The 27573-nt window shown below is 40.5% G+C and overlaps 1 protein-coding gene and 1 pseudogene across 1 annotated transcript; one reads left to right on the top strand and one right to left on the bottom strand.

Annotated features, from left to right (window-relative positions):
• Positions 1-275: 275 nt before the first annotated feature.
• POGLUT1 (protein O-glucosyltransferase 1) lies at positions 276-27254 on the bottom strand. The gene is made up of 11 exons (XM_028504944.2): positions 27091-27254; positions 26233-26323; positions 24791-24934; positions 18276-18411; positions 15177-15298; positions 9338-9397; positions 7904-8003; positions 6192-6250; positions 4964-5131; positions 4033-4089; positions 276-3441 (listed from the first exon to the last, which is right to left on the bottom strand). The coding sequence occupies exons 1-11, from the start codon at positions 27248-27250 to the stop codon at positions 3285-3287; spliced, it is 1254 nt and encodes a 417-aa protein (XP_028360745.2). The 5' UTR covers positions 27251-27254; the 3' UTR covers positions 276-3284.
• Positions 9515-9628, top strand: LOC114491280 (annotated as a pseudogene).
• Positions 27255-27573: the final 319 nt, after the last annotated feature.

Here is a 27573-nt window from a genome sequence, read left to right as displayed (position 1 = left end):
GTTTTTTGAAGGGTCTCAGAGCAATAATAAAAAACTGTTATGAGGTTTACTTGGGCCACTGTTTCACAAACACAGCTCTCTTCTCCCACTATGTGCCTTTGCCACCCAAATGAAGGAATCAGGGAAGGATTTCAGTACAGTCACATTATGCCTGGAACCACCATTATCCTCCCCTCAGCCATCGTTACTGAGTTTTTCTCATAGAATTCAATAGCATCTTCTGACATCATGAATTTTCTTCCAAGGGTCAAAAATTTCCCTGTCACCACCAATGCCCTTGTCACATTAGTTCATTGTATTACATGTTATACAGACTGTTTCCATAGATAGAAATGAATTTTGAGAACTCCCAAGAACCACTCCATTTACCCAGCCCTCAAAACATAAATCATTTTTTACCTCCATGAAGTTTCCCATCTGCACGAGATGAAAATTGCTTCTTCCTCTAAACTCAAAATCCAGTGTCTTTGTAAATAGCTGGCCTTATAATTAATTTCATGTCATTTTAATCACCTTCTGCTTATGAACGCCTCTAGTATTACCATCTCAACTACACAGCTCCTTCATGATAGTCTGTTGTAAACACCTCATCTCCCACTGTTTGTGCATAGTAGATGCTCAAAAAGTATTTGATGAATATTAAGAGAATTGTAATTTTACCCCTTTGCCTCACTCATACCTTACCGCTAGATGCAATAGGATTATCTTAAGTGAAAGCCATCTTCACTTAAGATGCATGGGAAGATGATTTTTTATGTATGTGTGTATTCCTGTTCATTGTCAATTTAGGGGTGAAGGATAAAGGACAGAAAACTATCTACTTTGGAGATGACCCAAAGGAGCCCATTAATTTTGTCTTCTCTTGGGAATATTAGGCTGAGAGACACAGTCTGGCAGAGTCTGGAACTACACACAGTGGTATTCTGTCATTCACAACTCTTGCTGAGATTCCTCGAGTTGCCTTGCTGTCTACCCTTCCAAATGCTAAGAAACTCATTTAGGTTCTTCAACATGCCTTCATAACCTTCTAATAAGTTCTCTTGCTTAATCTAGCTAGGGGCAGTTTCTGTTCTTAGTGACTAGGAGAACCTTACCTAACAGTGGTATAAGGTGGGCCACTGACAACATCACACAGGTGACACTCACCGAATAAAGAAAGGAAAAGCATAACTTGTGTTATCCAACTATCCCATTTCATTCAAAGAAACAAAATTATACTTTCCTTTAAAAAAAAGTGTAGTCTTTAGATCATTGAGGAGGAAGGGGCAAGTCTGAGACCCAGCTAGTATTAACAGCAAACAACCTTCAAAAATTATGGGGATAAAAGTTATTTTCAAAAACATACATTTTACATATTGTCGCACACCATCCTCATACCATCCACATCAAGTAAACAGTTAAGTATAAAATCTGATTAACATCTTCTGTGTTTAAATGCAAAGATGTCCTTACTGACTCCCCAAAGCGCAGATGATAATTTGCATTGTTCCAATTGTTAGTCTTGAGCAGTCACCCATTGGAGCCAATGGCTATGCAATGTGTAAGTAGGATATAATTAAACCAGCTGTCTCCATCCATCCACCCGTTTACCCATTGACCCTTCCAACAGTACTTTAGTGTCTACTCTGTGTGAGCATTCACTGTACGGGATAATGGAGGCTTCATGAGTAAAATATGATTCCCACCCATCAAGAAGCTCACAAAACAGTAGGAGAAATAGTCAAATAACTATACTACAATGTGATGTCAGATAATACAGGCATGAGCAAAGTATTATGATGCCCCCTAACCGCCTAGAGAAATAAAGGCTTCAAAGCGAAGGTGATGCTTGAGCTGGAACTTAAAGCAAAATAAGAAAAACTCCCAGGAAAATGTGTTTCAGCTCCTATTCCAAAGGACAGAAAATTTTGTCACTAGTTTAGTCAGAGAAGTAAAATACAGAGAGAATGATATCTATTAGGACCTTAAATTGACAAGGCAAAACCATAATATAACTCAGAAATCTAGACCTCTTATTGCTAGACTTACATCACCTTAGCACACAATCCCTAGTAATTTTTAATACTCAAAAAAATTGAACTTTAAATGTGTGCCTTATTCCATGCAGTGATCTTACCAGGGGTATTGAACTACTCTCAGAAGTTCCTTAGGCTTACGTTTTTGTGGAAGGGAGTTTATAAGTCCATTTCCCACAAATGGAATAAAATCCTGAGTTTATATGATTGAATCTCACATTTACTAATTTTGAAACTAAGTAATACCAACCCGTTCTCAGGAGTCAAAGGGAAAGAACTGATTTCTCTGTAGGAAGGTTGGACTTAAAGGACAAGGATGGTTCTGAGTCATCAGATTATGAGTTTTAATCCAACAATTTTTTATTTTTGACTATGTTAGCGTGAGCATCCTGAGGGATTAAACTACTACCCAAATGTCTGTTTCAAAAAGGGAAAAGCCAGTCCCTGCAAAACCATGCAAGGGTGGACTGCTGCCAATTGAAGGAAGAAAAATATTAAAGGTGTGCAAAGAGCAAAGAATTGGCTTTTCTATGCACAGTTCCTTTGAAGAGCGAGAGCTACTTCCTAAATTTATTGAGGTTTTTATTTTTTTGGGTGTGAAGGCACAAAAGGAATTCAAGATCCATTTGCAATTACTCATGCAACTGGTCCCTTTCTATATGGCATCATAAAAACCTCCTGAGTACTGAAGAGTTTATGTTTTTTAAAAAGAGAATTCCTACATCATTGCATGGCACAACTACTGCTTCCTCAGACGTTTCAGGAAAGAATTCCTAAGTATTTTTCACAAACCATATACAGCTCCCTTACATTAAAATACAGCATCAAAGATCAAGCCTAGAATAACTACTGAATTGTGGTGATGAGTTGTACTGGTTTCAAATGACTGGGTTTCTGCTCCAAACAACGGGAAGAAGGACATCATTCCATGGACATAGTCAGTTTCACAGTGATGAACAGACATAAATGGATGATCTGAGGCACAAGCTGTGATTGGTCCTAAGAAAATGTAAGGTAGAATTGGGTTCAAAACCCACATTTCATAATTTCTGGTCCTTATTCAGCCAAAGTGTTGATCTGCTTCATAGCTGTATTATACACATTTTGGATCTTTCTCAAGATTTGCTCTGGGTGAAGCATGATAAGGATAACAGGTATTTGACTTGATAACACTATTCAGGACACAGATGCCACACTCACGATAAGCTTCCCCCCACAGTGTATCTCAGATCTGCTGCTACAGTGAGGACTTTGGTCCAATGATGACTATTAGAGTTCAGTTTTCAAAATTTTGGGAATAATCTGATCATAGTCTTTCCTTCTTGTTACATTATAGGACAGGAATTTAGAATATTCAGTCAACAGGTTCTCCCAGTAACAGGTGATGTCATCCATCCTCAAGTGGTTCACAATAAACTGGCTTCCCCTAAAGACAAGATGAATAAGAACATTTAAAACACAGAATTTAATAACACTAATATCTCATGAGTGCTTACCTTGTGCCAAGCACTGTTCAGAGTACTTTATATGAATTAACTCTTTTTTTTTTAACTCACCTGATGACACGTTTTTATTGATTTGAGAAAGAAAGGAAGAAACATCGATAAGTTGCCTGGGAATCAAACCCACAACCTTTTGGCATAAAGGACAATGCCCCAAGCAGCCAAGCCACTGGCCAGGGCTCTATGAATTAACTCTTTTGATCCTCAGAACACTCTAGCCATCATATCCATACATATGCTGTTAGCAGTAGAACTTATTTTTTCTCTTAAAAACAAGCATGTAAACAGCCAATGCTCACAAAAAGTACTTGATTAGTTATCTCAATGACTTCAATCTACTTCTACAAAGAATGGGCTTGGGACATCTGGTTTTCCCCCAAAACTGTTTTAATTCTGATTATCTCTGTATAATAAGGATCAAATCCAGATAGTGCCACGGTAACAATAGTCACATAACTTTAGCGAGAGCAAAATGGGGAGGATAAAGTGGAAAAGGAGAAATGAACAGAGCTTACCTTTGAGCGATTTCTTGAGCCATGTCATCATTTGCTTTTACAAATTGCAACAGCTCCCTAAAATGGAAAGAATGATTCGATTCTGAAATACAGAGCAAGTTTATTAGCACTAAATCAGAAAGACCATAGGTTGAGTTCTACGGTTAATCTCTAGGTATGTTGATGGTACATTATTTCTTTTTTAAAGGAAAGGTATCAGGGTCCCCACAGGAAAAAAGTAACAACAACAAAAAAAGTCCCCACAAGGCAAAAGGCAATGTTTTGTAGTTTGGGGACATACCTGAGAAAATAGAGAGATGTTCAATGATACACATCAAAAATCAACAGTGCAGGCCCTAGTGTGGCTCAGTGGACTGAGTGCAGGCCTGCAAACCAAAGGGTCGTGGGTTTGATTCCCAGTCAGGGCACATGCCTAGGTTGCAGGCCAGTAGGGGGTGTGCAAGAGGCAACCACACATGGATGTTTCTCCCTCTCCCTCCCTCCCCCTCTCTAAAAATAAATAAATATATTTTAAAAATCAATAGCACAGAAAAAACTTCTCTCTTATCTCCTGCTCTGGTTACCTTATGTTTCTAGCCCCTCTCATCATGAGAGGAAATTTTCTTCAACTTCAGTGGGATAATTTCTCAAAATGTATCTGAGAGTTCCTTAGACAATACAATAACATTAAATATCCCTTTCTTTAGTCTTTGAGAGATTAGAGCTTTTTCACTGAATGCTGTCTGAATGTCACATTTTGAACCAGCACTTTTTCAAATTAAATCGTATTTACAGTCTCGTTGGATAATAATGCAATAATATCTATGTGAACAAAATAAAGAAAAAGCTGTCAGTGGAAAAAGTCATCAGAAGTATATGACTTGAAAGGCTGGGGACTTAGAGGCAGATTACAGGTGTCATTAGACACTCTGCTTGGGAGAGAGTGGCTTACTGGACATTGGAGAGGTCTGTTTTGACTGGAATATAGTGAACCCATGGCTTCAGTTGTGGATAGAAGAATTCCAGCCACTCATCACCAACATGGAAAACAAGCGAACCACACAGGAAGAGGTGTTTCAACCGGAAACTGGCAGCCACACCTCGAAAATTAAACAGATACCTGAGAAAGAAAGAGCAGAATATACTTGATACTATATAATTGCTCCCATAAATATGACCTTTTTTTCTTAATCCCTTTTCCCCTTTTCTCCTTTTTTGACCCTTCTCCCTTCTTCTTCCTTTTCATTTTTCAAAGTCACATCAGCATGTCACTGTGGCATTTCCATAAACTCCTTGCTTTTCCAGGAGCTGTAGGTTATTCCTGTAAATGTCAGGATGAGGTAGAAAGGGGGAAACTTTCTCCAGGCAGACCTAGATAGAGCCAGGAGCTGGGTGCTAAGTAGAGAGGATTCAAGGCTCAGCTGGAAATGACACCGCACCCTTTGCTATAAGCTATTACAGGCCTAATGTCTCCAACTCAGCATGCCCACCCCCAAGGTTTGTTTTTCCCACAGGGTACCCCATCTGGTCAAAGGCTTCTTCTAAAGGCTTCTTCTGAAGCTCTTCTGAAGTCTGGAGAGGACAATCAGGCATACCTAATCAATCTTCAAAGAAATACATCCCAGAAAAAAAACTATCTTAAAAAGAACATTTTCTTTCCAACATGTCTCATGCATGCAACCCTGGCTTCAATCAGAGCTTCTTCTCCCTGTGGTTCCCACTGTGCACTGTGATCAGCATTTATCTCTCTGAATCCTGTCACTGTCCCCCTTCTGACCTGATTTTACCTGTTCTTCTGATTCTTAGTCCTGACATTTAAATATAATATTTCAATTACATGTGCTTTACTCCTGTTGAACCTTATACTATTTTATAAACCTGGTAAATAGTTCATCTAACTTTAGCTACTGACTGGATGGGGTGTAGAGAGAAGGAATCCCATCACTCTGATTAGCACACAAGCTCTAGGGAAGCAGGAACTATATTTCATCGTCTACACAGTTCCCACAGAAGTTATGACAGAGCCTTGTGCACAGCAGGTTTTCAGTAAACAACAGCTAAATGAATTGTCATGATTTTCATAAACTCCAGCTGGGCCCTGGCATTAAAACTCTCACCCAAAGTGCAGCTATTCCAAAAGCAAAAGGGAAACCAAGAGTCAGGAGTCCAGGAAGTCTTACTTGTATTTGCAGTGATCCACAAGATGGACATCCTTAGCAGCTGGCTTCCCCAAGGTATCCTTTAAGTGAAAAGGAAGTCATTAACATTAGTGATAGTAGCATTTATTGAAGACCACTGTGCAGCAAGCAAGGGAAACATTTCAATTACATGATCTCATTTAAGTCTCATAATAAATATGCTCAGGAGCATTATTACGTCACGTTATAGATGAAGAAGCCAAGGCTTTGAGACGTTGGAAGATTTGCTCAGAATCATATGGCCCTAAGTTGTAGGGCTACATTTTTAAACCTGGGTCTGTCTGATTTGAGAGTTTAAGCTTCCCTGAAGCCATATGAACTCAGAGGTCATGGCCTACAGAGCATTTCACTCTGTGTGAACTATACACATAGGAGGTAACAAGTGGGCTCAGAGGTGTAGATCACCCACAAATTTTGTTGGCCATGCAAAGTATCTGAAGTAAGTATTCAAACCACTGCCAACATTGATAGGTAGTACGATATTTCATACAAAAATCCAGATTTTCAACTTTCCTTGTAAAAGGAAAGGAGAGCTGGTAAGTTGGGCTCCTATCCCCCTTGACAGCAATGACTGGACCTTTAGCACTCTCCTGCCCACTCCTGTGGCCCCCGGGGCATCTGCATTGGAGACACCCATCCATGCATATTCCAGTCACCTGAGCAGGTAATACTCCTGGATAAGAGTGACAAGTCCTGTTTGTTTTTGCAGCCTCCCACAGTAGATGCTCTGCTAAATGGGTACATTTTTTCTTACTTTTATTATTAAGCAAAGTTTCTTAAAATTCATTTGCTCCTGATTAAAACTATTATACAGTAAGTACACCCATCTTAAAGATACACTTAATTTTTCCCACAAGAAGTTTAAATATTTTTTCTTGTATCATCCTCATATAGTATGTGGAAATTTCAGATAAGTACATTTCGAGCTTAAAGTTCTTTGAATTAGGCAAGAAGTCATAGAGTTAAGAGGACAGCAATGGGCTCCAAACCAAAGCCTACCAATGCAGGCTTTACCTTAGAATACTCAGAGAGTTTTAAACAAATGAAGATGCCTGGACCCTATCCCCAGAGATCCTGATTCATCTGAATCACTTTCAAGCTCTCTGGTTGGATTGTCCAGTCACAGGGTTGAGAACCACTGGTTTAAACCAGGGGTTAGCAAACTACAGTCCATAGGCCAAATCCAGCCTACTGCTTGTTTTTTCCATACAACCCATAAACTAAGACTGCTTTCACCTTTCAAATGGTTGCAAAAAAATCCAAAGGAGAATAGTTTGACATATGAAAATTACATAAAATTCAAATTTCAGAACAATAAAGTTTTACTAGCACACAGCCACAGACAGTCACGTGTTGTTTATGCTGCTTTCATGCCGTGACACCAGAGTTGAGTAACTGCGGCAGAGACCTCATGACCCACAAAGCCTAAAACATTTACCATCTGGGCCTTTACATAAAAACTCTGTGACTTCTGGTTTAAACCTTCAAAGTAGTATAAAATACTACTCAGAATATGGACCAGAAAAGCAATGTGAGTTTAAAAAAGAATGCTAACACTAGTTCATAAAACATTCTCTGTATTCATCACACAACTGACAGGAACCCTAATCTGAAATTCTACCCAGGTGGCAATCAATGTTCTTCGAGTGAGAATATTCGCTGCTTTGGTTTCTATTCAGATGATTGGTGATTACTTTCATAGACTTCCAGGCCTGGTTTTTGGTGTACTCTGCATCAACAAGTTTTGGATTTTTCCGAGATAGGAGAATGAGAGGATCTCGCTCTGGACTTGTCCTATAAAAGAAACACATCACATAAAACTGTATGCCCAACACCACAATACCATTCCCAGTCTCTGGAAGGTAAGCAGTAACTGGACCCAATGCAATGATGGTACACACAGGTGGACAACCCATTGGCTACTTTAATAGTGGAGGAGAAGGATACTGGATACTGCAGCATCTAGGTGGTCCGGGGCCGTCCCCACTTTACCTTCAGGGATGGGGAGTATTTGGCCCTTCTTTGCTTGCATCTAGTTTTTAAGATTATGTCACTACAGCCATATCCCAGGAAATGACTTCCCTTTTAGGAGGATTCATGTAGCCTCTATGATCAATAATACCCAGAACTGTGTGACTACGTAATCACTACTCAGCGAATAGCTACATGACCTTTGTTATGTATGCTCTGTAACATCTAGGACAATACTTAAAGAAAAAGAAAACTAAAAGGCTTAAAAACCTAAAGATTATTGTAGAAAAAGTGCTTGCTACGGGCCAAGTAGCAAATGGTCTTGACATTTGTGGGGTCATAGACCCTCTGAGAATATGAGAACTATGCACTCCCCTCTCTAGAAAAATGCACAAATCCCCCTACAAGTTCAAGAAAGTCCTAAAACCCTTGAAGTCCGCACATGGATCCCAAGTTGAGAATCTGTAATCTCAAGATTTGAGCAGCAGAGAAGTTGAAAAGAAACAGTAAGCAGTGGCTGTTCGGCCGTCTACTGTTCAAGTAAAGAGAGTGGGGGGTCCCTGATAAGAACTCACTGAGAAAACTACAAAACCCTTCTCTCATCACAGTCTCTTTTGTATTCATCTGTTCAACACACACTCATTGTGTGTCTATGTGGCAGACACTGATCGTGGCAGTGGGGATATGGAACTGAACAACACAGATGCAGTCCTGCTGCCCTCTCCATTTTTACCAGTCTCTGTCCACACTTTCTATCGCTATTTGACAGCCACAGGGTCTGATGAAAAAGGTAGTCAGGAGATACCAACTAGCAAAGTGACTAGGCATGATCATAAACTACTCCCCCAAAACTGTAATCCCTCAGGTAAGAGAACAACTCACCTTTCTGTTTGATGTTATGTACTCATTGCCCATCACACTTGTGGCACTCTGTAAATATCTGCTGAATTACTGAGTGAACTTTACTTCTTTGGATTTCAGTTCAATTAAGGGTGATTTGGGCAAGTAATTTGAGTTATTCTGTAGTCTAAAAATTCTATGATTCTACATGTATTTCTTAGCTTTGTGAGCTACAGTTTGCTACATCCTCAAAATTACTTAGATTTTACACATTAATTGTAAGAATATCTTTGTAAAATGCCAGAAAATATAATCACCTTGATCCTCGGAAATATGCTGTGGAATTTTTCTTTTTCCATGGCCACTGTGCTGCTGACCTAAAAATAGGTTTTGATTAGTTTCTATGTTTTTTTTTCTTAAATATATAAGGATATGTTTTAACCATTTTTGAGGATTAGTACAGAGCTTTACATTTTTAAATAAGTCTGAGCCAGATTGTTTCTCGGTCTTTTGGCTAAGATCAAGTGTAGTATCTGTTCTTATCAGTTTAAATAAGTCTGAGCCAGGTTATTCCAAAGAAAAATCCCTAAATGACATTGTGTCCCCTTTTGTCATTACTTCATTCCTCCAGAGGTATTAGCAAATAGTATCTACACATCTACTGCTCCATTAAGAAGTTAACATTGAAAGAAAAGTTCCCAAACATTAAGTGACATGTTTAGGGCTCTGTAATTCAGAGGGTTTCCTTTCTACTTCAAGTAGAGTGTTATTAATAAAGTTAACATGCAAGGAGAACTGGAGAAAATATCAGAAATTGAATAAAGGGCCAGAAAAAAATCATTCCTTGCCTTCATGTTTTGGATATATAGGAGGTATCATCAGGTTTAATCTGATTTTGCAAAGCACCCCGATATTCTCAAAACTGTACTAAGTGCTCCATAAAGACAAAGTCCCTGCCACTCAGGTCTCAGAACATGTTACCACGACCAGCTTTTCTTGCTGAAACTACTAGCTCACCTTTCTTAACTTTCTTTGTAGGAACCCTGCACAGAAGTTTTCTCAATGTTTTCTCTGAAAAAGGAGAGGAGGGCTCAGCTGGAATTAATGGGGGACTGGTGGTCTATATTACTGTAATGAAATTTAGGGTATAAACTTGTTAAGTAGAGATGCTTTTCAGATACACAGTGTCACACTGCTCATTTCTCTCAGCTGACAGCACTGCTCCATTTTTCCTGGCCTATCTCTAGCCCTTTCTTGCTGGATCATCTTTAGCTGATTGTCCAGTTCAAAGCCAGCACTCTCTTGCACTCTGTCCCATATTTTTTTCCACCAAAATATAATCACTACGACAATGGGTTTTTGTTTAATAAGTTTTCCAGTGGAAAATGATATGTGCTAATTATATAAATGTAAAAACATAAAATAAAAGTGGAGAAAGCAACATCTAATTTCCCTACGCACAGATAAATACTTTTTAACAATTTAACATTTGTTTCCGTGAAGAATTTCCTTCCAATCATCTCTCCATATCAGGGTTCTTAACCAAAGGTAATTTTGCCCCTTTCCCTCAAGGGACATTTGGCCATGTCTATACACATTGCTGATTGTCATTACCAAGGGACTGCTACTGGCCGCTGCTAGTGGGTAAAGACCAAAGCATGTTGCTAAACATCCTATAATGCATAGGACAGCCCCCTAGAACAAAAAATGATCTGACCCAAAAATGTTAATAGCACCAAGATTGAGAGACCTTGTTATACATACCAGAGATCACACCAGGCACGCTGTTAGGCAACATTCTTATAACGACAAATATTATAGATATAGATAAGAGCCAATACCTACATAGTACTTTCTATGTTCTGGACACTGTCCTAAGTGATTTAGGCATTTATTAACTTATCCTCACAAACTTATGAGGTGGGTTTCATTATTATTACTTTACAGCCTAGGCTCCTGAGAGGTTGGGCAATTTGCACAGTTACACAGAGCCAGGGTTTGAAGCAAGATTCCCTGATTTTAAGTCCTGTATTAATTTTATTCTACAGTCACACACAGTATTCCATTTGATAGCTATGCAATAATTTGTTTCTTATGGATGGGCTTTTAGGTAGTTCCTAACTTTTTCCTTTAAGAAACAACACGGTAGCGAATATCCTCATACACACGTCTTTGCACACTTGTCTAATTAACACCTCAGGATAAACTGTAGAAGTGAAATAGCAGAGTAAAAGGATACATAGACTGTAAATTTTGACATATTCTGCCAAACTGTCTAACAAAAATTATATTAATTTATACTCAAATTTTTAGTATAAATTTCCTTGGTCCCTGGGGAAGGTGTGTTTAATACATACACACTTGGACTTCTGGCAAGATGGAGGCATAGGTGAATGCACTGTACCTCCACACACAACCAAGATTAGAACAACAACAATTTAGAGGTAGAATAACACCCAGCACTAACAGAAAATTTATCTGAATGGAAGTCGGACAGCCAAGAAGTTGAAATAGGCCCGTTCATCCAGACTGGTAAAAGGGGGGGGGACAAGCAGCTGGGCGCGGGGCGTGGCACGCGGAGAGCAGGGAGAATTGGGCACAGAAAGCAACCGGGAGCGCGTAAGGCATCTGGGGCACACAGGATCGCAGCAGGTGGACCCTGAGTAAGCAAGCGGCAGCTGGCAGACCTAGTGAGGCAGTGATTGTGGAGCAGGGCAGAGCGCACAACCAAGGATCCCAGGGAAGGGATTGAGGTCCCACGGAGAACGGAGCTACCGCCATTATTCCCTCTCGACCCCGCCCCCACATACAACGTCACAATCTAGCGACTGGGGTGCCCAGCCCTGGTGAACACCTAAGGCTCCGCCCCTCACTGTAACAGGAGAGACCAGACCAAAAAAAAAAAAAAAAAAGAGAGAGAGAGAGAGAGAGATGGCTCAAACAGAAGCACAAATCAGTGCCCCAGAATTCATCGTTTTGAGTGACTAAGAGATAGCTAACCTATCAGATGCACAGTTCAAAACACTGGTGATCAGGAAGCTCACAGAATTGGTTGATTTTGGTTGCAAATTAGATTTTAAAAATGCAGGTTACCATAAAAGAAATGAAGGAAAATGCACAGGGAACCAACAGTGATGGAAAGGAAACTGGGACTCAAAACAATACAGTGGACCAGAAGGAAGAAAGAAACAACCAAACAGGAAAGAATGGAGAAATAAGAATTCAAAAAAACGAGGAGAAGCTTAGGAACCTCCAGGACATCTTTAAACGTTCCAACATCCGAATTATAGGGGTATCAGAAGGGGAAGAGGAAGAGCAACAGATTGAAAATGTATTTGAACAAATAATAAAGGAGAACTTCCCCATTCTGGCAAAGGAAATAGACCTCCAGGAAGTCCAGGAAGCTCAGAGAGTCCCAAAGAAGTTGAACCCAAAAAGAAACATGCCAGGGCACATCATCATTACATTAGCCAAGGTAAAAATGAAGGAGAGAATCCTAGAAGCAGCAAGAGATAAGGAGCCAGTAACCTACAAAGGAGTTCCCATCAGACTGTCAGCTGATTTCTCAAAAGAGACCTTACAGGCAAGAAGGGAATGGAAAGAAATATTCCAAGTCATGAAAGGCAAGGGCCTACATCCCAGATTACTCTATCCAGCAAAGCTTTCATTTAGAATGGAAGGGCAGATGAAGTGCTTCTCAGATAAGGTCAAGTTAAAGGAGTTCATCATCACCAAGCCCTTATTTTATGAAATGTTGAAGGGACTTATCTAAAAAAAGAATATTAAAAAAAACACGTATAGTAAAATGACAGCAAACTCACAATTATTAACAACCACACCTAAAGCAAAACCAAAAGAAACTAAGAAACAACTAGAACAGAAACAGAACCACAGAAATGGAGATCACATGGAGGGTTAGCAACAGGGGAGTGGGAGGAGGAGAGAGGGGGAAAAGGTACAGTAGCATAGATGGTAGGTAGAAAATAGACAGGGGGAGGTAAGAATAGTATGAGAAATGTAGAAGCTGAAGAACTTATAAGTATGACACATGGACATGAACTAAAGGGGGGGAAGTGGGTGGGAGAGGGTATACAGGGTGGAGAGGAGTAAAGGAGGAAATGAGACAACTGTAATAGCATAATCAATAAAATATATTTTAAAAAATACACACAGACTTGAATAATGTATCGTCTCTGTTTTCTCTCTTTCTCATTCTTCCCACCCACCTCTCAAAATACTCAGGCTAATACTGAAAGTGGCCACCACACCCTGGTGTTGCCCCCACCCTCTTCGACTACCCTCTCCCCCATCCCTGACAGTAGAGAGTGCAATCTTTAAATCTACAGTGACAGTGAATTCTTCTACAGAGTGGAAAGTGAGTCAATGAAGAGAAACTCCCATAAGATGATAAAAGTAGAAAAATGGCAGGCCAATGCATTTGGATAAACAAACTGACTAAAGTTTCAAGGTAAAAAAATAAAATCACGTAGCTAGAAATTCTGAATGGGAGGCTCTAAGCTATAAAACGGCAATTCTATAATCATGAATAAATTCAACTGAAGAATATAAGGGTAAGATATGAAACATTTTCATGTAAGATTTTAAAACATGTTCTATCTCCCTATAAAATGCTTATTAATTTACAAGGAGGAAAACAGCAACTATACAGTGAAGGAAATGGATAACACCTTGACCAGGTGATCAATGCCAATGCCACTAATGAGGGGCAATTGTATAAAAAAATCACTTATTAGTACATAAATACAGTATTTGGACCAACAATGCATACACTGAATCTGATCATGAGAAACAGACAAATTCCAATTGAAGAACGTTCTGTATTCTTTAAAACGCCAATGTCATGAAAGAGAGGGACAGATTGAAAAATTGTTCCAGATTAAAGGACACATGACAAATACATGTAATCTATTATTGTGAACTGTGTCCTGTACTTGAGGGGGAGAGTACTATATAGGGTATTATTGAGACAATTAAGTATTGTATCAATATAGTGTTCTGAATTTGGTAACGGTAGTGTGGTTATAGAAGAGGACACCCTTGCTTTTAGGAAATACACAGCTAAAGTACTAAAGGGTAAAGGATTATAAGGTATGCAACATACTCTCAAATAGTCCATTAAAAAACAAAGTATGCTTGTACTATTATATATGTGTATGTGTGTGTGTATATATATATATATATAATCCTAAATGTCTGTCAAAAGACATAATAAAAAAATTATCACCCATGAAATAGAACACTATGCATCTGTTAAAAATAATGAGGTGGCTTTGTGTACACTGACACACATTGATAAGTGGGGGAAAAGTTGGCTAGGTTAGACATATTTAAAATTTTTATGAGCATGTATAGGTCTCATAATAGAAAAGTTATTTTTAGATTTAAAAAGTATATGAATAGCAGGTATAAAAAGAGCTACAAAAAGAGTGTGAAAAGTTAAATTTAAAAAGTTGAATTAAGAAAAGTTAAATTAAATTAAGTTATCATTTCCCCTATACCTGAGAGAAGACCTATAAAGAAAGACTGTGTTTCCAGAAGTTTGCTAACTAAGTACCAATGTTGTTTGAATCATTAATGTAAAATGTAGCTAGGTAAAAATACCTACGGCTTAGATGACCTGAACGATATAAATTCTGAAATGATGGCAGGATGGGATGAAGACAACAGGCCAAGGCATGTCTTAATCATGTTTCAGAGACAATATAGAGTAAACTTGCCTTTCAGATGCCCATGGGGCATTTATGCCCAGGCCACTCCCACCTAAAGGACTTAGCTCTAAATTATAAAGCACATTTTTGTCACTTCAAGTAATGTTCTATCCTCTCCCGCAACATGGCCATTCATTTTTTTCTAATTATAAAAGTAATTCTTTCTTATTTACAAAATCTAAAAAGTGTAGAAAAATTTAAAGAAGAAAATGCTCCTATAATCCCTCCCACTGAGGCACTGACAGTTAAGATTGTTCTGTTCTTTTTCTATGGATATATACAAACACATACAAAATAACTTTTTCTATAAACAGCTTTTGTCTTTTATTTTTAACTTAAAAGTTAGTCATTTTAAAGTAATTGTTTATACGCTGTTTATTTTAAGACCCATAAAGAGGGACAAACAAAACCTCTCTAAAGGACCTACCTTATCAGATCTTCTCTGAAGAGGTCCCACCGCCCAAGACCTGAAGGATAAATTGGCCAAACAGCAGGTCCCCCTTCCCAAAATGTCCAAGCAGGATACATGATATCATGGTACTCTGACGTCTTCAACAGAAACAGAAAAGTGGTTCTAAATCAGTCTCAGAACAGAGGGAAAAGCAGCCAACTGCATTCATACCACAGGATCTGGACAAAGGCTTTGCAAGCCCTATCGCCACATTGTCAAAAATATATCTTCCCTAGTCTGCAAAGTCTAGACTCTAGGTATTAAAAGGCAAAAATTCAGTGAGCATGTGCTCACTGAATCCTGGAATTTGAGATCCCATTAAAAGTCAACTTTTCCAGTTCCCCAAAGTTCTGTTTTTCTAGAGGACATACACCTAGGACATAAACTAGGGTTTCTAGTTTAAGGAAATAATGTACACAATTCTGAATGATCACAGAGCTCTCTCATGTTTTAACTGCTATTACACTTGGAGTGCATGCTGTCTTACCAGTTCTTGGTTATTTCTTAGATGGGTTTTTTGAAAGCAAGAATTAGGAAATACAGTGCAGTGGTGTTTTGATCTCACCAGCCAGTAGTGAGTGCAGAATGCTCATCAACACACAAGAAAAACATACACAGAGACAACCAGGTCCTGTGGGAAAGTAGGAACGAAATGGCCACCTCTCTCTGATGGGGAGAGTGCCCCGTTCCCCCTCCAGAGAGGCTTTTTTTGGTTTCGTTTGCATAAGAATTCAGGTAAAGCTCATTGCTCATTTTTAGGAAGTAAGGATCAAACAATAGGTAACAAGGAAGTCTGAGGGCCTATTTTGAGTCAGGGTCAAAGAGCTGTAAAAAAACTTTAAGGAACAAACTTACTTCTTCCCTGGACCCTCATCATTCAACTGAGAGCATTCTAAACAAAGCAGGTTTCACAGGATTTTACATATTCTTTCTTAGGCCTGATCACCCGGGGAAACCGCCCTTTTCAGCACAGGGCTGCACCACCCTCTGTCATTGTTTCAGGCTTAGGGGGAGCAAGGGAACTAAGCAACCAAGAGATAAGGAGATTTTCTCACAGACATTGAGAGCTCAGGCTATGTCAAAGCAGAGGAGCAAGGGTCCATCACCCCCTTTTGCTGTAGCCCCCAAAGTCCTTTCTTGGGGGCCTCCCACATGATCGTGCCTGTCTTAGATCGTTAACCCCTTGGGAATCTTACCCATCATTGGCTAACCGACCAAGCATTGGGGTTCAATTATGAATGAAGCTTCAGAAGCAGCTCCTGCCAGGGAGATAAGCTTTTGTCTCCTGGCTGGCTTACGGTCCAAGGCCACTCCCTCAGCCTTAGCCTTGGCGGGAGTTACAGCTTCTGATACTAGGCAGGGCAGTCCCCAACACAGTGGTTAAGACTGTGGGCTCCTGAGACAGATCATTTGAATCTGAATGCTGACTCCACCTCTTTTCAGCTCTAGACAAATTAATCCTTCTATGCCTCAGTTTCCTTATCTTTATAATGGGAGAAATAATAATGTCAATAATACTATGTAATAGGTTTGTTTTTAATATTAAATGAGTTATACATGTAAAAAGCTTAGAACAGCATCTGACACATATTACGTACTAAGTGTTAGTACTTCCTGACACAGTAGCATTGTTGTGCTCACATTTGTTGGTCAATAAATTCTTGGTTATTCGTCTAACAGGTTTAGAAGTGCTGATGGGCAGACTGGGGTAAGGGGGTTATCCCACATCTTTTGAAAAAAGTTTGAAACCATCTGTTCCCTTTTTATAGTTACTTCTGTTAAAACTCTGCCTACTGAGAAACCTCTAACTCTACTGTTTCTTCTGTTGGAATTACATACCCAATATGCTGTTTGCCTTCTTTCTCAAATACTTGAAAAAAGGTATGTGATTTATCAAGCAGCTCAGACATAGCTTCTCAATGGAAGTTGCACAATTACTATAAAGTTGGCAGACTAAAATCCCTCCTTTGGAGACTAGAAGTCATTGATTTAAAAAAGGAGGGGAGTAAAAATGAAAAGAAAGTTAGTATAATGATGGTCATACTTTATTACCCACAGAAACAACAGGTAAGTAACAAACAAAGTCCTTACTGACTTACATGAGACCCTCTATTTGTTCTCCAGAAAGGGTTTCCTGACAAACAACAGGACCAAGCACTTTTGAGAAATGAGGCTAAATCATGGGAAATGCAACACAAATGTGGCCACAGCCTACTTGCAATACAGGAAATAAACAAGTCTAGAGAGAAAGTAAACTGGGATAAAGAAAAGGTGGGGATAAAAGGTCCCTCTGCTTTGGAAGAACCAAATCAGAAATGATGTTCTTTTCTCAAGGTCCATAAGGTTTTCCTAAACCCACTCTTCCCCCAGACAAACGCGTTCATACTTAGTCTCTAGGGAACCGAGGCTCATCCCTGCCAATATACCATTTACAAGAATCTGAGTGCTGGCAAGATATTAACTGTCCTAAGCTCTCCAAGCCCACCAATGTGTCCCAGTAATCCTATTCCTCCATAGCTAGACCCAAAGATCACCCCCCACAAGTCTGTCTTGTATATCTCAGGCCTATCCATTCAATGTGCTGCTTGGGCACAAACTGTGTGGAGTTATCGAACACCTTCAGTTTCGCTGTTAGCCACACTAAGCCCCTGGGATGCAGTGACAGGCCAGATGACACCCAATACTGTGGCTGATGTATGTATTGTCAGAGCTCAACAAGTATTTTGAATGTGTTCTCTCATTCTGAGCCCATGAGTTTTCTTCAGCCACTCCCTCTCAAGGATCTCTGAATATCCCCTCCAACGTCCTATATATTCCTCAGGCCTCTCTTTCCCTACCCTCCAACCCTAGCCCTACAGACACTTAAGCAATCTCACATTACTTACAGGCCCTTAAGCCTATCTCCCCAGTCTTCCTGCTCAACTACTGTGAAGCCAACAGGGACCCAGACCCATCCCTGGATCTCAGGCCTCATCCTCATCGTTACCCATCAGATTCTGCCATAGGACGATCATCACCTAGTCATACCCCAGAGGACTGCCCTGCACCCTCTCATTTGGCTTTTCCTGTACTTACCTTGCTGAAGGAGAAGACTGGAATGGCAGGCTCCATCCATTTAGGGACCTGCGGATAATCTCGAACATTGATCACCATCTCCATGTCAGGGAGGCGTCCGATAACTTCCAAAATAAAGTGTTCCACACCACTACACCTGTCAAACAGAAAGAGCACCAGTTCACCAGAGCAGGGCCAGCTCTGGGACAAACCAGTGTTCCAGGCACACTTTTAAAGAAAAACAGGTCAGTATTCACATTATCAGCCACTGCCACATCCCCTGAAAACAGTGCTCCTACAGACTATCCCACTTCCTCACGCCGTGTAAGTCATCTTTCCTAGCACAGATGCTCCAGCTTCCAATACTTTAATTTTCCAGCTGGATCACCGTAAGTGTGAAGGGAGTATCATTGCTACTCATACCACCACTTCTCTGTTCATCCCCTGTCTTTTTCTTTATTTCTCCAATATGGAACACTTCAGTAAGCATGACACAAATTCTGATTCGGAACTGAAATGGCTAATTTTCTAATTGTACACCTTGGGCTTGCTTCTCACAAGACATTATTTTTTTTTTCTACATAATTAATAAGTCTTAACAGTTTATGAGGAAAGATAGGAAGACTTTCAATACCTTCACCCTGAAATGAAGAACACTATCCAAATGAGTTTTGCAAGCAAGAAAAAGAATGCTATGTACACAATCATGAGCATCATAATAAAACATGCTGACTAGACTCCCCATAAATCCTCACAGGATTTCTGGCAAGAAACGGAGAACAGAGTGACAGCTTAGCTTTCCTGACCCATCCTTCAAGGTCCTCAACAGTATTGTACTGAGAACAGCATTCCAAGGCTTGACCAAAATTTTCTGGCAGCAGGAAAACAAATGATTTAAAACAGTGATTTAGGAGCCCTGGCTGGCGTAGCTCAGTGGATTGAGCGCGGGCTGGGAACCAAAGTGTCCCAGGTTCGATTCCCAGCCAGGGTACATTCTTGGGTTGCAGGCCATAACCCCCAGCAACCGTACATTGATGTTTCTCTCTCTCTATCTCCCTCCCTTCCCTCTCTAAAAAATAAATAAATAAAATATTTAAAAAAAAAACAAAAAAAAAACAGTGATTTATATATAAAGAGATAACTACAAAAAATATTGATGGTCTATAAACATAAGAAAAGTTGCTCAACTATATTGATAATAAAGAAATGCCTGGCTCTGGCTGGTGTGGCTCAGTGAATTGAGCATTATTGTTCAAACCAAAAGGTCACTGGTTCGATTCCCTGTCAAGGCACATGCCTGGGTTGCAGGCCAGGTCTCAGGTTGGGGGTGAGCATGCAAGAAACAATCAATTGATGTTTCTCTCCCTCTCTTTGTCCCTCCCTTCCCCCTCTCTAAAAATAAATAAATAAAATCATTTTTGGGAAAAAAAAAAAAGAAATGCTCAAAAATCAAACTTGTGAAAACAGAGATGAAAATGGTGGTAACCAGGGAATGGGGAGTCAGGGACAGGTGTTGTTTAATGGTACAAACTTACAGTGAGTAGTAATAATTCCTAGAGATCTAATGCACCCAGTAGAGTAAGTCCTCACTTAACATCTACAGGTTCTACAACCTTAAGTGTAACAAAACCAATTTTACCATAGGCTAATTGATATAAACATGAGTTAAGCTCTTACAAACGACAATATTCCAATATCCGAGCACCTGCTGTGCAATGTCTACAGACAACAATATTGCATCATAATCACCAGACTGGCTAAAAGACTAGAACTTACATCAACTACTAACAAGAGGGATAAATTATGTAATGTGATAGAGGTGGTAATTATCACACAATGTCAATATATTACAATATAAAAATGTATCAAATCAACATGCTGTATACCTTACATTTAATTGTAATGTGTATATGTCAAATACATTACAATTGAAAATTAAGTAAATAAAAGATTACCATGACAAAAAAGTAAAGAAATATAGTGACGCTAGATGCCCATTTTCGCTAATCAAATTGGCAGAGTCAGATAACACGGTGTTGGTTAGGGTGTGAGGTCTGTTCTGAGCATGTGACACAAGGCTGGTGGAAGTATAAGTAGGCAGAGCCCCTTTGCAGAACAACTGGCTGCTATTTATGAAGATTTCAAAAGACACATTAATTAATTAATTCTACTTCTAGGAATTAACCTGCAGACATATTTACATGGAGTGCTCAAAGGCGTACATACAAGGGTGTTCACTGCAGCACTGTTTGCATTAGTCAAAAATCAAAGGGAGTGGTAAGGAGTAATTTAAAAGGCAGTTGACACAAGACTAAAGAAACCTATATAATGGGTTATTACATACCTATGAAAGAGTGAAATGTTCTCTATGTATTCTTATGAGACAATTTCCAAATCCACTGTTATACGGAAAAGAAAAGTAAGTTGTAGAACAAAAGATATATATGCTCTAATTTGTTGATAAGTCTAGGTAATTATATAAACCTAGATTATTTCTGGCAAGATATACAAGAAACTTGTCACTGTGATTGTCTCTTGAGAGGAGGACTCAGGAACTAGCAGTCTGGGGGAGTCTATGCTGGTAGAGAAACTTCCTTTTCATTGTACATCTTTTTTGAATTACCGAAACGGTAACACTCTGATACTAAATAAATAAAACTAGTTTAAAAGTTTTAAATATACATTATTGCAGTACATTTGCATGTAACCGCTAAACATTTTCTTTCACATTTGGTTTTTTAAATAGTGTCTTCTCATATGCTGAATGATTCCATTTACACAAAACTCTAGGAAACAGTCTATAAGAGAAAGCAGATCAGTGGATGCCTGAGAATGGTGGGAGGGGTGGGAGAGAGGGACTGCAAAGAGGCACAAGTTCACTTTTGGGAGGGACAGATATGCTCACTATTCTGGTGTTGATTTATATCAAAACACCAAATTGTACACTTTGAATGTGTGCAGCTTATGTCAACCATACCTCATTAAAGTTATCATTCTATTTTATTTTAAATTTTTAAAAGATCTTATTTATTTATTTTTAGAAAGAGGGGGAGGGAGGGAGGAAGGAAGGAAGGGAAACATTGATATGAGACACATTCATCAGTTGTCTCTCCCACTCCCCCAACTAGGGACGTGGCCGCAACCCAGGCACGGTGCCCTCACTGGGAATCAAACCAGAGACCTTTCAGTTTGCAGGACGACATCCAACCCACAGAGCCACACCAGTCAAGGCTGAAGGTATGATTTTAAAAATATCATTAGTCTCCATCTTGGAAATGATGATGTGTCTCCAGTGTTAATTACATGGTGCTGTGGTTCCTTAGCAAAATCTCTCAGCTTATCCTTGAAATGCTGAGTTTACATTTTATTTTGCTCAAAACTGAATTTTTTAAATTTCATATAGTTTTCTGAAACTGGGTGAATTAAAAGCAGCTAGATCTATAAAGATATTATTTATAACTACATAGAAATCTGAGATATAACACAACTGTATCTATTTCATTAAGAACACTGGCCTGAAGTGCTGGAAGCAACCTAAGTCCCCACCAGTAAATGAGTGGATCAAAAAACTATGCTACATTTACACAATGGAATTCTATGCAGCAGAAAGAAAGAAGGCGCTCCTGCTCTTCGAGACACCATGGATGGAACTGGAGAGCATTATGCTAAGTGAAATAAGTCAGGTGGTGAAAGACAAATACCATATGATCTCACCATTAACAGGAACCTAATCAACAAAACGAAGAAGCAAGCAAAGCATAGTCAAAGACACTGAAATTGAGAACAGGCTGACAGTGACCAGAGGGGAGAGGGGAGGGGATAATGGGGGAAAGGGGTGAAGGGTTTACAGGAACAATTATAAAGTACATATAGACAATAACAAGGGGGGTGGGAACAAGGGAGGGAGGTGGGGAGGGCTGGGGTGGTGGGGAGGGGTAAGGGGAAGAGAGGCAGAAGACTATGACTGAACAACAATAAAAAATAAAGTAAATTTTTTAAAAAGTACACACACACGCACACAAAAAGAAATACTTTTATTATGTAGAGTTTTTAAAATGGCATGTATTCTCATAAGATTTCTATATGTGTTATGCACAAAAGAAATTTAAATTAACTAATGTTTACATGAAAAATTTGTATAAAATAAAGGAAACATCAAAGTTAAAAAAAAAGAACGCTGTCCTGAATATTTTCATTCTATTTCTGTTCTGTTTTCTTTAGCTATGTGTACACTTGGGATAGGGACCTTTCAATGCATTAGAAATACAGAGTTTTTTTTTAAGATTTATTTTATTGATTTTTTTTTTTTTAGACAGAGGGGAGGGGAGAAAGAGAAATGTATCCTGGAGTTTAAATTCTTTTTTTTAAAGATTTTATTATTTTTAGAGAGGGGATGGGAGGGAGAAAGAGTGGGAGAGAAATATCAATGTGTGGTTACCTCTCACGTGCTCTCGACTGGGGACCTGGCCTGCAACCCAGGTGTGTGCCCTGACTGGGAATGAACCAGCAACCCTTTCATTTGCAGGCTGGCACTCAGTCCACTGAGCCACACCAGCCAGGGCAGAAATACAGACTATTTGATCATCAATGGAAGGTCCTACGCTCCTTTAAGAGTGTCCTACACTTCTAAGAGCTCCTGATCTTGACCAAAAGGCTCTGAGGTCTGAAATAGAGTTATGTACCTTTCAGAAACTTCGAAAGTATTTCATTTCATCTGGAAATTGTTCAGCTAACTGTTAGACACTGGGTAAGCTTTCAAAGTCCAATAATGTATATATTCATATTTTCTTTCTCTATAGGAAATGGTTCTAGGTGGTGTGGGCCCAGCTCCCACTCGGAAAGGCCAGTGGGGAGCGAGGTCCAGCACACAGGATCCACACCCACGGATAAGTTCTCCCATGGGGAATCAGGCCCACATTGTACCTAGGCTGCTTTGAGTCTTGCTTTTTGCTAAAACTCCCTCACCCTGAATTGAGGCAAAAAACACTTACTGCATATCTTTAAAGTGACTTCCTAAAATCTGTGCTAAGCCTTCCAAGGATGAGTGTAACCAGTTCAACCACTTTTCCCTTTGCCTTTGAAAATATCCTTCTTCCTTGATGTAATTAGCGGCATCCTCTCCTTCATTTTCTATAAAAGGTAACCACCTAAAGGGAACCTGTGCATAGTAAATGAGGACCATCCCTGATGTAATGTGCCCAGAAAAGCAATAAAAGTTTGTTAAGGCAAGGGTTGGCACGCTCTCCTCTTGAGAGAGTGGCCGTGCTTTCCCTTTTCTTCCACAGGACTTGGTAGTCCATGTGGATTTGTTTCGAGTCTCATGCATACTGTCGTGGACCCCACAAGCCAGGGTCCGCATCATTTCTCATTGTGGAAATTAGAAATTCCTCTATGCTCATAATTTGTACTTAGAGTCTCTATTATTGTCCCAAGTGATGAAACAAATATCTGTTTAAAATACCTCAATGATTTTCCCCACTACTACCTTATTTTCTCTTGACACTTGATAACCAAAAAGTAATTGTGATTACCTCAGTGTATAAGATGCTAAGTGATCTTCATTTTCCTTTTTGTTGTTGTTTTTACATATTTTGACAATGAAAATGTACTAGTTGGTAATAAAGTTGTTATTAAGAACAAATAATATAAATCCTTATGTCCATGTGGATACATGTTTTTTGCAATATTGATAATTTATTTTACTTTTAATAACAGCATAGAGATTATTTAGAAAGATGACCTTAGGTAAGGAAATGTCATGCCCTCTGAGTTTTATACTTTGTAATTTGATAAAGATGAGTTGTTGTTTTTTAAATACAAGACTTCTAAAACGGAGGTCTATTATCTGTTGTATATAATGCTGCCTAAACCCAACTTCCAGGCTCAGTCCGTGACCCTCCTGCTCTCCACCAGCCCTCAGCCCACTGATTTGTTACCTCACTCTCACACCTGAAGTCCTGGCTAGTGTATCCTGCACAGTCTGCAGCCCCAGTCACTCCTCTTGACTTTCTACCACCTTACTTCAAATATTTGGTATGTAGAACAATACTTGGCCCTTGACAATCAATGCTTTTCCCCCACCTTCAGCCCAGCTCACTCCTGGTAGGTCTCATCAGTCTGTGTTCTGCACCTACAAGAAAGGGCAGGAATATGCAGGAAAGAAGAGAAAGGGCAGAAGCACAGGCCAGTACAACTAGTGATATGTCTAAGCCTCACGAAGAGAGAAGAGACAGGCTTTGGTAGGAGTTGGCAAGAAAAATTCCCAGGTGAAAAGAGCTTGTCACATTTTACAGTCCTCTAAAATGTGAGGAGGGATTTTCCTGTGGGTCCCTTTAATTGGCTTCTTTGTGTGTTTTTTTAATCTTATTTTATTTTTTATTGTTGTTCAAGTACAGTTTTCTGCCTTTCTCCCCCTCTCCTCGCTACCACCCCAGCCCTCACCACCTCCTTCCCCTGACTGGCTTCTTTGCAAGAACATAATCAAGTATATTCATGTGTAATAAGGTCAGAAAATATCTTTACCTCATAACTCTCACCTTGAGGGAAACATGCAGTCATTTTCTCTATATAATCTGTGCTTAATGATCTGATAGTGAGTTCCTAGCTTCCGTCTGACTACTTCCACCATCATCTTCCTTGAGATGCCTCCTCGGAAAGGAGTCAGATCCTCTTCTATGACACTGGGAAAGAATGGGAATCATCAAGGAAAGCAGGCCAAGAGAGTGGTACCATTCTACCTACTTCCTTGGCTCTAGATTCAGTGTTAAAGAACACAGTAAGCTGAGGGAAAGAACAGAGGGAAGGAATGAGTACCCTTTTCCCCAGAAGCACCTTAGGCAATCTAAAACATCATCAACACCGAAGCCACCAAAAGGAAAAAGTAAGTCAACTTCTCTTCTTCCTCCCGCCATCTAGAGTGCCCTTCCTTTGCCTGACGCATATTCCACCTTCCCTCTTGGTGCCACATCCATGTCGTGTTGTTGTCCACCGCCCCCCTCACTGCAGTCCCACTGACTCCCCCTTCTGTGAATCTTACAGAAGGTGTGGTTTATGCATGGTAGTCTGACACTGTTTGACTCCCTCATTCTGGTCTGTCTGTAGCCTAACAGCAATCACCAGAAATCATACTACTTTGTATCCCTTTAATAAAGTTCAATACATAGTAAATTTTTAATAAGTATCATAAGCATCAAGTGAATTTTCTGAGGAGCCATGGAGTAACATAATGAAGAGCTAAAGGCTCCTGATACTTAGTGGATGGGGATTCTGAGACCCAGACAACTTAAGAGGCTTGCCACAGAAATAATTAACGGACAATCTGGGACTAGAACCCAGGTATTGTTTTCCAAAAAATCTTTCTTTGACACTCTAGTCCTAATTTGCATACTTTAAAAATAACCATCAGGAAAGGTATAATTAGATTCATTTATAAATATTTTCATTCCTTCAGCAAGATTTATTAAGACACAAACCTTGACCTCAAGAAGCTTTCAGTCCATTGGGGAACACAGACAAGTGCATGTGCCGACTCCCACAAGGAGTCAGTGGTGAGGCTGAGGCCTCTCCTATCCCAGGACATTTCTATGCCCAAGAACAGCAATTTTCAACCCTTTTCATCTTGTGGCACACATAAATTAATTACTAAGATTCTGTGGCACACCACAAAAATAGGTATAATTTTAATTCATTCACACTGGACAGCTATCATTGTGTTAGCTGTTGTCATTTCTTTATTTGACATCTAAAGGAAAAGAGGTCAGTGCCCCTGACTAAATAGTCAGGTGCTGCATGTTTTAAAAATTCTTGTGGCACACCGGTTGAAAATCACTGCGCTAGAAATAGGAAACCACCTCAGGGACCCTGTCTGCTTTCAAAACACACTTGCCTCCCTGACCACTGAAACCAAGGTCCCCTGGAGATCTTAGGGGACTTCTTTGTGACAAGAACTAAATTCTCAAAGACAAATCAAAGGACTCACCCATGGTAGCAGCTGCAGTTTTGACTTGCACATGGTTCATAATTCTCCAAAGACCTGTTAATTTGGTCAATAAATACTTTCCACGTTGAACCTTCACAAAAATGAAGTAAATAAAGGTTAACAAAAACCCCTGAGCATTCTTATTTACTAGTAGCAGACAGAACCAAGAGAAGGCCAAAAGTTTTACACACCCCCTCCCATCCCTCTGGTGGAAACCAAAGGCCAGGAAGGCTTCATTCTGTAACTTTCCAGCACTCATGTCAAGCTTGCTACTCTATTCAGGCCCTAAGGTAACCAAGAAACTGGAAATTTTCCAAGCTTAATAATGCCTGGCACTCAGAAGGCTACGGATAAACTGGTAACACTCATTCCCACCTTTACTAATCAACCTCAGTCCTATAAAGAGAATCAATTGACCCTCCCTTCATCTCTTCGGGTAATGGCCTAAGAAAACACACACACACACACACACCCCACCGTCTCCCTTCTCACCCCCGGGCGCGCACACACACGACTTATACCGCAGTGTGTTTTAGGGGGTGCAGAGCGCGGGCGCTGCCCGCTATGCGCGAGCAGGGGAACTCTCTCTGCTCCCCACTCTCACTCCGAATTCTGGAGAATGGGTGACTCTCCAGGGTCCTGGGCGGGAGAAGCAGCACCAGATACCCCGAGATTCACTTTCCGCTCCCAGGCACTCTCCCCCTCTTCCCCCGCCGCCCCGTGCCCCGTGCCCCGCGTCCAACTCTGCGTTACAGCGATCGCAGCATCAACCGCGTGCAGCGGCCCGGAGGAGCCAGGGGGCGGGGAGAGCGCCTCTGGACCGAGCTAGACCCCGAGCTGGGCCAGCCCAGAGCCCACCTGACTCCTTCTGGCGGCCGGGCACTAGGGACAGGAGCAGGAACAGCAGCCACAGCCCAAGCTGCGAGCGCGCAGGCTGCTCCATCGCCGGGGAGCCACTGCGGAGTCCCCGCTGCGGCACCGCCGGCGGAAGCGCGGCCCCGCGGCCCCGCGCAAACATGGCCGAGGGAGCCGCCCCGCGTGCGCGCAGGCAGGGCCGCCCAGGGCGGTGGCGGTTTGCCGTCCTCCTTCTCTCGGACACGAGTCCCAACTTGGGGCTAAGTTTCCCTGGAAATGCTCGCCTGGAAGCTAGGGCTTCCCACCGCTCTGTTAACGTGCTGTTCCGCTGGGCGCGTGCAATCCTGTTGGTTTGTTTAGAGCCAAGCCATAGAAGGGAGGACCCCCTCAAAACTGGAGTTATCTTCTGGAGGGCAACACCCTTGTGGTTCTGGCAGCCCCCTGTCCCCCGCCAAGTGAGTGTTCTAGGAACTCATCCGATTCAGT

This window comes from Phyllostomus discolor, chromosome 2, assembly GCF_004126475.2.
Source record: "Phyllostomus discolor isolate MPI-MPIP mPhyDis1 chromosome 2, mPhyDis1.pri.v3, whole genome shotgun sequence".
In the NCBI taxonomy this organism is placed as follows: Eukaryota; Metazoa; Chordata; class Mammalia; order Chiroptera; family Phyllostomidae; genus Phyllostomus; species Phyllostomus discolor.
The sequence above is the reverse complement of the archived record's forward strand: the minus strand, read 5'-3'. Positions and strand labels throughout refer to the sequence as shown.